The following is a 12,005-nucleotide window of genomic DNA, read 5'->3' on the forward strand; positions in this document are numbered from 1 at the left end:
AAAATAATAAATTGTACTTTTACATTTCATAACTCACACTTTTTCTTCATATTTGTACCATCACCTACCCTATCATAATACGCATAGATTCATTGCTAAATGGTATCTACGTGCCTACAGACCCCTCCTTCCACACCCACAACCAAAGCCCCACCCTACGTGAGTCCAGTCGCCGCCAGGCTTGTCTTCATCAATAAGTGCATGTTCGTGTAATACACTGCGTACATTCGAGCATCGTTCTCTGTTCTCTGGTAAAGTAACTAGTGTCGTTTTGGTATCAGCAGACGACATGAAGGGTAACAGCGCTGCCATCTAGTGTGGGTTATTGATACTCTGGGAGAATGAGGTGTGCCACCACAGAGCTGAGACCGAATCTTTAATCATAGAGTTCTATGTTTGAAATTTACGTTTTATAATATCCGAGTCCGTCATTTATTGTTCTAAGGATGCTAGGAACCCACCAACACAACACTAGCTAGACGTAACTGACGTCAACTCCTGCGATTGAATGAAGTATTGTATGCTATTTCAGATTTTTTAAATGGACAACTTGGGCGTGGGATTTACCAAGCCAGGAGGATAGTATCCCTGCTTGACACCATGCGCCGCCGCTTGACTTGTAGTATCAAACAATTGCTGACCTCTAATAACGATTTTTGCAAGTGTTGCGGGGCAGTTTTTGGGCATGGCTTGTGAATTTCAGGCAGACGCAAGGTTACACCCCGTTATTGTGCATTGTTAATTGCAGTTTAATGGTTTTTCAATTATACTGTTTGGAGAAGTTGTGGTCCTGCTGGAAGCTGTTTTTGTATGGAAAACCCACATATCTTATGCCCAAGTTGGCCCTTTAATGTTTTGCCTATGATTAGTATCTCGAAATTGCTGTGGGCTTGCGCAAGAAATTGACTTTAATAGGAAAACATATCTCCCGAATTGAAGTATACTCCGAATCCAGGCGCGGAGGCGGGTCACCCTCATTAAGAGTGGCTCGAATCGGCGGTTGAAATTGTCGAGGCTTGGTTCAGAACGTTTCAAATGTGACAAAAGTGGTGATCGCTGCAAGCTAGGAGGTTCGAGTAGCGGTAAAATCGATGATAATTTTTAAGTGCTCAGTGCCATGGCTGCGAATATGTAGGCGTGCGATCAGGGTCGCTCAATTGAGGATGACTGCTGCTCATTATGCGGTACCCTGTGTCGAGTGCTAGATCATAATGATCGCAGGTCCGCCAGGAACTAATTCCCAATATTTTTCATACACAAGGAGTAAGGTTTGAAATCGATTGTGGGCCAAACAGGAAGCCAATGAAGGCTCGATATGGTTCATGATACGCGTACGGATGATAAGCTCGCAATCTGGGCGACCAATATAATTCTAATGTACCGAGTAAGCGGAAGGAGGTGTCCTCTTATCTTCTGTCTACACATGAATAATATATTTCGAATCTTCAGGTAAAAGACATTACATATATACTTGTATATATACATTTTAGAATGACGCCACAGTGGGTGATGCATTCATGCGCCAGATATCCAGCATCGCAAGTTACATTCCTTACATGACCTGTGTCGGCAATCATGAAGCTGCGTAGTAAGTAAACAATAGCCTAGAGATAGGTCAATGCATTCTCAGCAACATATACGATGAGTCGTTTGAGTTCAATGTCAAATTATGGCCGAGGAATATGCCTCCCGTCCAAGGACAAGTTAATGCTCTTTAGAGCCTTCTAGATCACCCGAGAGAATCATTTCACCAACTAACCAAGAATCTTATCATAACCTTGTGTATTCAAGACAGGCTTTCTAATTTACCGATCAGCCTGCTGTGAATAGTGCAAGGGAAAATGTGTGCATCACAAGAAGAACAAAATAGTATACCAGTTGGCCAATACAAAGTTTGGTGGAGATCAGTTTACTAGTTTGATGGCAATTGGCGTGTTTGTCTCATTCTGACATGTCGACCTTGACCTTTGTCATTGACCTTTGCCTCCAGTAGTACACTAGTATCAACCTGGATAAACATTCAAAGGTGGCTGGAAATCGGTTCATTTGCCCCTCTGCGTAATGTGGACCAATGACAGTGATGTTTGACCTTATCACCATGACTATTGACCATCCAATGGAAGTTTGCATCAACCTTGGTAAGGGAACCAAGTTTGATGGAATCATGATAACTTGGTTGCAATTTTCCCTCTTGGACCACAAGGCCTTGACCTCTGACCTTTATCCTTAGTTATTTCCTTGACCTTTGACCTCGTCGACCCAATAAAGACAATCTTCGTGTCAAACTACATAATACAAAATTTGTGGAAAACGGGTGAAGAGCTACAAACAACAGACAAACAGACAAACAAAAAGAAAAACGGACCTCAAATTATATTGTCACAACATGCGCCTATCTGTATAATTTGGACATTATGACATCAAATGCACTAAATAAACAGCTGCTTAAAATACTTTCCACTTTCTTCACAGGACAAACGCGTGTTGCATTTTTTCTCTATTATATGTGATGAAAATCATATTTGAAAACCCTTACTTAATACCAAGTGAACATACGTTTCCTTGGAACATTTGAAAACCACAACAACTTAACCCTTCATATAGGACAGGCCAGCTCGGTCAGTTGGAAGGCATTGTTGATTCTCGAGGCGCTGGGGAAATTAATGCTCGAGGGTGATAATAAGTCTACAAGCCAGTTTCGTTCGCTTAAATTAAAACTGGAATTTTGAATTTGAACTTGAGATTTGCCAATTTTCGCGATATTAAAGTCCCTGATATTCATCAAGTAAATGCCATCACGCTGATGCGTGTTTTTGTTGCCATTTTGATACTATCCAGTCGACCACATGTAAACTGTTTGCATGACCTTGATAATAGTGGTCTTTAGGTCTTTTAATGTTGACATTTATTTGTTATTCCTGTTTCACAGTGATTTTTTGAGTCACAAAAATACATGTATATTACTTTTTTGATATTTTTGTTATATTCATTATTTTATTTAAATTTGAAATTAAATGATTATTTTCGATTTCAGCAACTTTTCCAATTATAAGAGTCGCTTTACAATGCCACCAGCTGGTGGAGATGGTCAGAACATGTGGTACAGGTAAGTCGGAAAATTATCCTCACGCTCTCCTTCGCGATCGTGATTATCTGCAACTGGTTTCGTCACCGAGATTTTGTTTTTCGACTTTTTTGACTCGATACTCCTAAAAAAGGGAGCTCCTGACACCATTTCGATAGTTTGTATCCCATTCATAGCTAATATGTGAACATTTATCAGCAATGACATACCTCGTGCGCGATTGTTCTGATTGTAAGAGCTTGCAGTGGCATCCAATTGTTCGGTATAGTGTAAGTAGTGGTGTGTATCTTTCAGTCATGTCTCCTGCCATAATGCATAACGGACACTGAAATATCATTTTTTTTTAATATTATAGGATTAAGTCTAGTAAATCGACCAAATTTGCAAAAACTTCATAAATGATAGTCACTAAGAAGTAAAAATCTTGAGAATATTAATGACAAGTCTGAATGCGGGACATAAATGCCAACATAGCAGATTCAGTGCTTGCACGGCTTCTGCCCGAAAACAATAAGGGGGGAGATTTGCCGAGCAAAGGCGAGCTCATATTGCACAGGTTTGTGGGCCCATCCCTGAAATGCATTTGCTGCATTTTCCAAGCATTTCACCCCTGCTAGCACAGCTAGAAAAAAACCCTAAGGCAAGATTTTTTGAAGAAATCTTGTTTAATTTTTTGAATACGGAGTGAAAAGAATTTAAACTCCGGCTATCGGCTAAGCATGACCAATTTACCAAAACCTTTGCAAACACAGGCTGGGAGGTTGCATGGAGCTACAGCAAAGTAAAAAGTCATTCCATATTACGCTCAACATAGCGAAAACTGTATTTTGAAGTTATGACCACTTGCAATTTTAGTGGTAATACAATTGCTTATGCCGATTGACCCCTTCTTGCTGGAATCAACCTGGTGCAAATTCGATCCATTCGAGTATGGCACTTGCATTGCCATTGGGGAGACGCCGGTAGTATTCGACTCAGGTGATGCGAAAATATTCCCGTGCCAGGAGCTGTGCTTGCTAAAAATGAAGAATAAAAGAGTTCTAATAAAATTAGAAAAATGTAGAGAAAGGAGAAGAACCAACACACGGCCTCGAATTAAACACAATTTTTTTTATTCGTACGCGATATCGCTCATGCATAACTAAGCATGGCGATTACTTTCAAAGTTGTTCAGGTGGGCAGCAGGTGTATCAGCGTTTCGTCTAATCACCTGTCCTCCCTTCCATTTGCCATATTAACTGCGAATACGACAACCAAAGTTAGTTATGCATGAGCGATATTGCATGCCAAAAAATGTTCTGAAATCAGAAAATTTGATCGGACACCGTAACACATTGCAGGGATAATCCACCTACTCGACGTTTAAACTGGTTATGGCATCGAATTGTTTCACTTTCAGCTTCAACGTCGGTCCAATTCATTTCATTGCCTGGGACACTGAAGCCTATTATTACAACGGAGCAGGATATGGTACCGCGCAGATTTTCAACCAGTTTAAATGGTTGGAACAAGATCTCATGGTATGTTGTATTTTTTGTTAAGTTGCTATAAACGATTGCCGAGGCGCGTCGATTCTTCGCGATTGATAACGTCCAATCAATGAAGCGGTAATTACTATCGCATGCATAGTCAGGGAAATACATGACGTCGGTGAACGCTTGTCTTTTTAGTTCTTCTTAACTTTAACAGATATCTCATAACTTTATGTATATTTCTATACTAAGTGAGTTGATTTTCCACATGAAGACGCCTTGCACAAGTAGGTATGATGGTCACATGACTTTAGCCACATCGGCGCATGAGTCATCAATAAAGCGAAGCCTGCTAATCATCAGATCAATTTGTTCAGGAAGAATTTAGAAAGGTAACGGAAGAGGAGATAAAGAAATGACTAATTGCCACAGGTATGAATGCGAACAGAGAGTTCATGATACATCGGGTGGCTCAAAAACCGAGTCCGGTACAAGATGGAATTGGTTGTACATGTACAAATAGTATGCGAGTTTTCGTACCCGACCCGTGCATATTATATTGATTTTTCCACGTTCAGTGGCCATCTGAAGTACATTATTGTGCCAAATATTGTGAAAATAACAGCAGTTTCATAATTGCATGTATAAAGCCCAATCTCAGACAGAGGTCAACACGAAACTATGATTATAATTAATTACCCGATCACAGTGGCTACAATGATGGTGATGCCTCCTATTTGAGCATGTAACACAAATTTACCTTTAGAAAGTACATTTTGAGAGAAAGGAGTGGCCACCATTGACCCATAGATCATGTAGATCATAAACGATCACATGTATTGTCACCACATGTTTTCACTTATTAAACACAATTTTGAAAGCGTTTCCGATGACACATTGATATTTTTTACGGATATTACACATAAAAAGTGAGTGCAAAAATAATTCAATTTGTTGTCTCTATTGTGTGGTGTTGTCGTTATTTAGCAACATACATTTTACTGACCTGTTGGTGCTGCTTTATTTTACTTTTTTACTAGTTAAAAATATTGCCTTATCAACATTATTCAACCTATCGGCCTACGATGAGCACTAAATGTGGCAAACATAATTTATGATACAATTGGTGTAAGATAAACATGCACCAGCAAATTACAAATAAAGTGCAAAACGAGGGAGGTACGTGTTATTTGGCTCATTCATCATGCTCTGCGTCTTCTTATAAATTATGCAGGCAGCAAACACGGCAACCAACCGCACCCTGCAGCCGTGGATCATAACCTTGGGGCACCGTCCCATGTACTGCAGTAACAACGATGACGCTGAACACTGCATCAATCCAGAGAATGTCGTAAGTCAAACGTTTTGTTGATACCATAACATATTTTTCTTCTTCTTGAGATTGATTAAGTATGGTTTTCTTCTATCCTTACGCAGCGTTTGCAACACATTTCACTATCATATCCTGGCCATGGCGACGAAGCGGAATCTGCAAAAACGTGGCGGAAACAGCCTTAAAATTGTATGAGAATATCGATGTTGAATACTTTATAGATATGTGTAATATTCCATAAGTATCGTTTAAACCTTGATATGTATAGAGCATAGAAAACATGAATGAAAAAATGGTCTGCATTTTTTTTTTACTGGGACCAGTTCCACGGTGGGTAAAGGTGTTGGTTTACCATTGTAACACAATAGAAACGAGGCCCTCCGTTTACAGTGATGGAAGAGTACAATCGGATAAAAGCAATAAATGCAGGCCTCACGCCCCTCAAAGGGAACTAATCTTTTGTACGTTTCATCTGTGTCGTCATTTCCTCTCCAGGTAAGCACGTATTTTTCCTAGGCAAACTGATACATTTAGCCACCATAAGTTCCTCGTACATGTACATCGGCCTTGGTGTGGAGAAAAAAAAAAGTGGCGCATATATGCCATATTACGAATTTCAACAGTAAAATATTCATTATCGATATTCTTATACTGTTTTGGGTGTTTCCGACCAGTTTCCGCAGTTTCCTCTGAATCGCCGCCATGGCCTTATTCATCATGTGTGACTTGGCCGAATCGCAAAATCGGTTTTTCAATCAATAATCAATGAAAATAAATTCTTATGATTTGTTTGAACTAAGGTTATATATATTGTAGAGATTAAAGTTCCTTTTGATATAAATTTGATCGGGCTTCCTAAAATAATCGATTTGCTGCAAATTCTAGACGGAACATTCTTTCAGTTCTTTATCAAATTAAACTTTATATTCTAACTGATATGCTTAATTTGAAGGCCCGCATAGGTGACCCGAGCAAAGGGTGGCCAGGCGTAGAGGACCTCTTCTACAAGTATGGTGTAGATTTAGAGTTTGGAGCCCATGAACATTCATACGAGAGATTATGGCCAGTCTACAACCTGAGGGTACGTACAGTCGTTATTAACGACTGTGAAATACGGTCTTTTTTGAAGAAGAATTATTAGCATTATTGGTGTTGGCAGCATGATCTCTAGTCCTTTTGAGTACAGTACCAATAACTTATTACTTCAAGTTAACAAGGTTTTGTACAGAAAACCTCTCTATTAAGGACACCGTTTATAGTGACAGGTAATGTCATTGAGAGAAAGAGAGAGGTGGCCTGATAAGAGAGGTCAAAATAAATAGAAACAACCAATCTTAGACTAAAACTAGTGTCCTTATTTAAGTAGGTGTCGTTATTAGGGAGGTGTCCAGGATAAAAAAACAAAACGTAACCTGGTAAACGTTTCAAGGCTATTTGAAACTGGGAACTACGTACCCAGGCATCTTAACATCATCTGTATCATTCCCATTCTTCCTCAAAATAACTGGAGGTGAGCAGATGATCATGGACTATCTGATTGTGGCTCCAGACAATGAATTGACCGATCAGCACTGATTACGCGACAATAGTAATTAAAGAAATCCAAACGACATACATGATTTTGCATGCGCAGTTCCTCGAGATCTGCTATCATGAATCTAACCTGTTTCTGTCATAATATTTATATGTTTAAGCCTCACTAATTCGTATATGAGCCAGCCAATACGGACGGAATATCTCTCATTTGGATCGTGCCTTTATGGAAGTTGCGATTTGCCATAATCAGATCTCCGATCATATTCCAAGCAACACAATAAGAAAACTTTTTGTTTACTCGTCTGTGATCATCAACAAACTATTAGAAACTTAATTAGGGGCCTGATATATGGCAAACATTCACAGTTTTTCTCAGAAAATATGCCTCGGGGTACTACAACCTGCAACAAGCCGACTATTGCCACAATGGTGGCATTGTCAATGCGATGTGGTTGAAAGGATACATGGCATTTTCAGTGCAAAATGTAATACATGCAACGAAATTAATCAATGAATATTGGCGACGAGAAAACTGTTCAGGATATTTTTGGTAAAATTGATTATTATGTTTTCTCTTCGTCAGGTCTGTAACGGAAGCCTCAAAGCCCCCTACACCAATCCGACTGGTCCAGTCCACATTGTCACAGGCTCCGCGGTAAGTGTAACATAACTGCAGCCAGCTGCTGGTAATATAGGCCTTCAAAATGACAAATATAAAGAAACACATGTTCATCTGCATCATCCTGAGCAGCCACACGGTTCTTAGTGCTCGGAAGACTAACGAGTGGATATGAACGAGTGCAAAAGGACCCTGATCTTTTTACAAGGAGGGTTCATCAGTTAGCTGTTAAAAATGAGACTTTCAATGATGAGTGAAAGTTCAAGTTTGAAATTCTGACGGACTGGATAAGGCAATCGACCTTGAAGCAAATATTGCATATATTGGATATATAGTATGCTCTTTTCACTCTTAACATGCTTAAGGTCAATCAATTTTCGGAATAATTATTCCTTGGTAGACCAGTTTCAACCTCTATAATTGCCTAATTATATCATTAACAAATGTACTCCTTGGGTTAATTCATTTTAAAGGCTGCGGCATGTTATTAGAACAATTAAACAGTAAGGAAATGTGTTGGGCACCTCGAAAATAACAGTCCCAGATCCCATTTACTATTTTCTTTGACAATAAATAAGCCACTGGTAAATTTTGGAATAAAAGCCTCTGGATTTCATAACAAACCAAAGAAAAATCGACACTTAGCCTCAATAATATTAGTTCACATCTGATTGATTGTCTAATATCAGATTTGGCTAGTATGGACGGATACATGATTGGCTGCCATTAATGTGACGTCATCGCCATGTCTGTGCACTCTTGTTTTACAGACAAGTCACACGTAAATATAGAAAATGAGCCATATTTTCCGTATTCATTACTACTACATTCTGTATCTCGCACACCTCAAGTTGTGATGAGCCAATTTGAAAGTGCGGGAAAAACATGTACATGTATATGACTGGTTTAAAAGCAAGTTGTTTGTGATCTCTCAGACGCCTATAGAAAGAAGATAATACATTGGAATCGTTCTATCTCAACAAAGGATCATTTCGCTTGAATATTAGCAGCGGACACGATATATTCTCGGTGAAGATTGAAGTGGAAGCACGGATCTTATTCCCGAACGAAACGTAGCATGCAAACGACGCACACAAAATGTCTTCTAGTTCGCGTTGATAATTACATTTACAATACAATCACAATTTACTTTGCATCATGTCCAGTCAGTCCGTGCAGACTGCTACTGGTCCCTTGTATCGAGTACAACTAGTTCAGGGTCGGACCATCGGCGGTTCAAGCTCTAGGTCTCCAGCTCACCTCATGGCGGGATTGTGAGGTTGGTAGCTAGACACCCAGATGAAACTAACTGCAACACTCGTCTTAAGAGCCGGATGAGCTCAGCGAGCCAAGGGCTATTTTAAACACATGATTCCTTTATTTACTTATAAGTATAAATGGCAGGGTACTACGCCTCCTAGGGCTGCGGTGCATCAATAGTATATGCACGGCCCATTTTGAGGCGACGGGTGCCACTTAACTCATGGCCTACCGATACTACAGGACAGCATTGAGCAGAAGGATTACTGAAGTGGATCGGTCGGGTCGCGGATAACAAAAATCGTTTCTCTTGCCAGCGTGCATCAGGGCAGTTAGTTATCATATCGCCCACTGGTACACAAGACAATGTCAGCCTTCATTAAAAAAACAGTAATTGGAACGTTGCATCTCCGAACGTCAGGCCTAGTCTACGCCACAAAGAAGATCGACAAGTTACCCAGCGTTTGAACGCTATTTCCAGTACATCCTAGGACTATCTAAAGGAAGGTTGGCGAGATTCGGCGAGACTCAGAAAAGAGAAGACACGTGATATCCACTTTACCATTGTGTCCAGCACACTTGAATATATTTCTAGAAAACACCATGCACTGCAAGAGGTTCCGACTGACTCGACGCATCCATCATAATCGACGGGAGGCCGTTCAGCATTCTCCTCTTCGCTGACAACACCGACCTAATGGGAGGAGACGGAAACACGAGTCAAGACCCGACCACCCGAGTTGAAACAAGCAGAGGTGACCAGGGTTTCAATCGGTATTACCAACATCCCATGGCAAGACATCAGAACAAAACGGCGGCAGTAGTGACAATAGTGAGGTTTCGCAACCGCCCGGTTAGGCCCTTCGACGACGTTTATCTATTGTTCAGGTAAACTCACACAATAGATAAACGTCGTCGTAGGGCCTAAACGGGTGGTTGCGAAACCTCACTAATGTGTGGCGAACTACTACTCGAAGACGCGGAACATTTCAAGTGCATCGGGCCTTTCCACAGCGAGACGATACTTTAACACTAGAGTTACACGCTAGAATTGCCCACAACTGGCTTGTGACACGGAACAATTCAAGATCGGGTCTTTACAAGGTAGTGCAGCAGAAAAAGAGGAAACAAGGAAGACCAAGGGAGATATGCCTGGTGAGAGCGGATCAGCCTCAAAAGCACTGCCCTCATTAAATTGATGGTTCTGATGGATCTTATTTCTGAATATAGACGATTAAGCACACAGCCGAAATGTGTAGTTTATGACTGAGTCGGCCGACTGCATGATTAAATCAAATCGTTGGAAATAAAATCGAACCCAATCAATACATAATATGTTATTGATAAAAGGAAGTGATACATGTTCGCGCAACTTCTAGCCCCGCTACAATTCTAGCCTCTCTGATCATGATTTGTGCATTAATGCTTACCAGCTGTTTCCTCGCGCTGCAACGTAAGGGCGTTGATTGTACCAGTGCTATAATTGTACCACTTAACCTTACAAATTCAAAACCAACTTTTAAACTCGGGTTTAAAGATACAAATATATTTGGGATGCACTGTGTCAGAAACCTATATGATTGAATGCATGGGTTCCGCCTAATTCATTCGTAAATGTTAAGTCTGATTCGTCTGGGGCTCTGGAGGGCGAACTACTGGTCGGATATCTTTGAAGTTTAATTTTTACCGATCCTTGCCTAAAAACCAAACAGGATCTTTATATTTTAGTTACCATGGTAATGATATAATCTTTATTGATTTGTGTACATTGACGTAGAGCATTAAATTCGGACATTTTCCGCTCTGTACAGTTTATTTTTCGACCGATCTGAATGAAACGTTCAGGTTATCACTTGTTTGTGTCCATATAGCTACCCATGTGCCAAAAATGAATGAAAAAAACAAAATATGGCCTATCCTGGGACCCCCCCCAAATGACTGAACATTAGACATCCCTGAAGAACTTTTTAAATTTCTGCCTTAAGAATGCTGAACCCCTAAAATCATGTTTGGTTTTGAGGCAAGGATAAAAAGAAAACTTCAAAGAAATCCGAACAAAAGATGCGGAGATTACGTTTATGAATGGACTATAATGTAGCCAACGCAAAACACATACACCTTTGGAGCGTTTTCGGGAACGTATGTTATACTACCCATTATGAAATAAATTTTCTTAGCATTTAAGGTCATAGTCAGACAACCCACCTCTTGTTTTCTTTTTCAATTTGACAAAATATGGAGGATTGATTGTAATTTTGAACAAAAGGTAATTACATCTGACCTCGTGTGGTATAGTATCATGTAGCATCCTGGCGCCGTGTGTCCAGACTATGACTACAATGTCACAAACCTCGGGGTGAAGATGACATTGATTAAAAGTTGCTATTGATAATCAAAATAGTATCAGTTCTCCATCATTTCAATAGTATACAAACATGCTTTCTCCAAAAGTATCACAATTTTAACAAAATATGTTTGTTTGAACGACAGGGCTGTCAAGAAGGTGAGGACCCTTTCTACACCATTCCTTGGCCCTGGAGTGCCACCAGAACTGACGATTATGGCTACAACCGCTTTCAGGTTTTTAATGCTACTCATCTCTACATGGAGTACGTCTCTGACGATAAGGTATGTAAGGCCGTTATGTCGCACAACTAGTTTAAGATAAGTTGTCATGATATTTTTCTTTTCCATTTAAAT

At 40.1% G+C, this 12,005-nt stretch overlaps 1 protein-coding gene across 2 annotated transcripts in view; it reads left to right on the forward strand.

Annotated features, from left to right (window-relative positions):
* LOC135485732 (acid phosphatase type 7-like) overlaps window positions 1-12,005 on the forward strand; it is a 33,425-nt gene that overhangs the window by 18,171 nt on the left and 3,249 nt on the right. The window contains exons 5-11 of one of the 2 annotated variants that reach the window (XM_064768123.1): window positions 1,491-1,588; window positions 3,035-3,106; window positions 4,485-4,605; window positions 5,792-5,908; window positions 6,843-6,971; window positions 8,010-8,081; window positions 9,901-9,978. In XM_064768123.1, coding sequence (XP_064624193.1) covers window positions 1,491-1,588; window positions 3,035-3,106; window positions 4,485-4,605; window positions 5,792-5,908; window positions 6,843-6,971; window positions 8,010-8,081; window positions 9,901-9,933 — 642 coding nt within the window. In that variant the 3' untranslated portion in view covers window positions 9,934-9,978. Of the gene's footprint in view, window positions 1-1,490; window positions 1,589-3,034; window positions 3,107-4,484; window positions 4,606-5,791; window positions 5,909-6,842; window positions 6,972-8,009; window positions 8,082-9,900; window positions 9,979-11,795; window positions 11,934-12,005 lie in introns of those variants that run through there. The other variant, XM_064768122.1, reaches the window with a different exon arrangement.

This window comes from Lineus longissimus, chromosome 3 (assembly GCF_910592395.1).
Source record: "Lineus longissimus chromosome 3, tnLinLong1.2, whole genome shotgun sequence".
In the NCBI taxonomy this organism is placed as follows: domain Eukaryota; kingdom Metazoa; phylum Nemertea; class Pilidiophora; order Heteronemertea; family Lineidae; genus Lineus; species Lineus longissimus.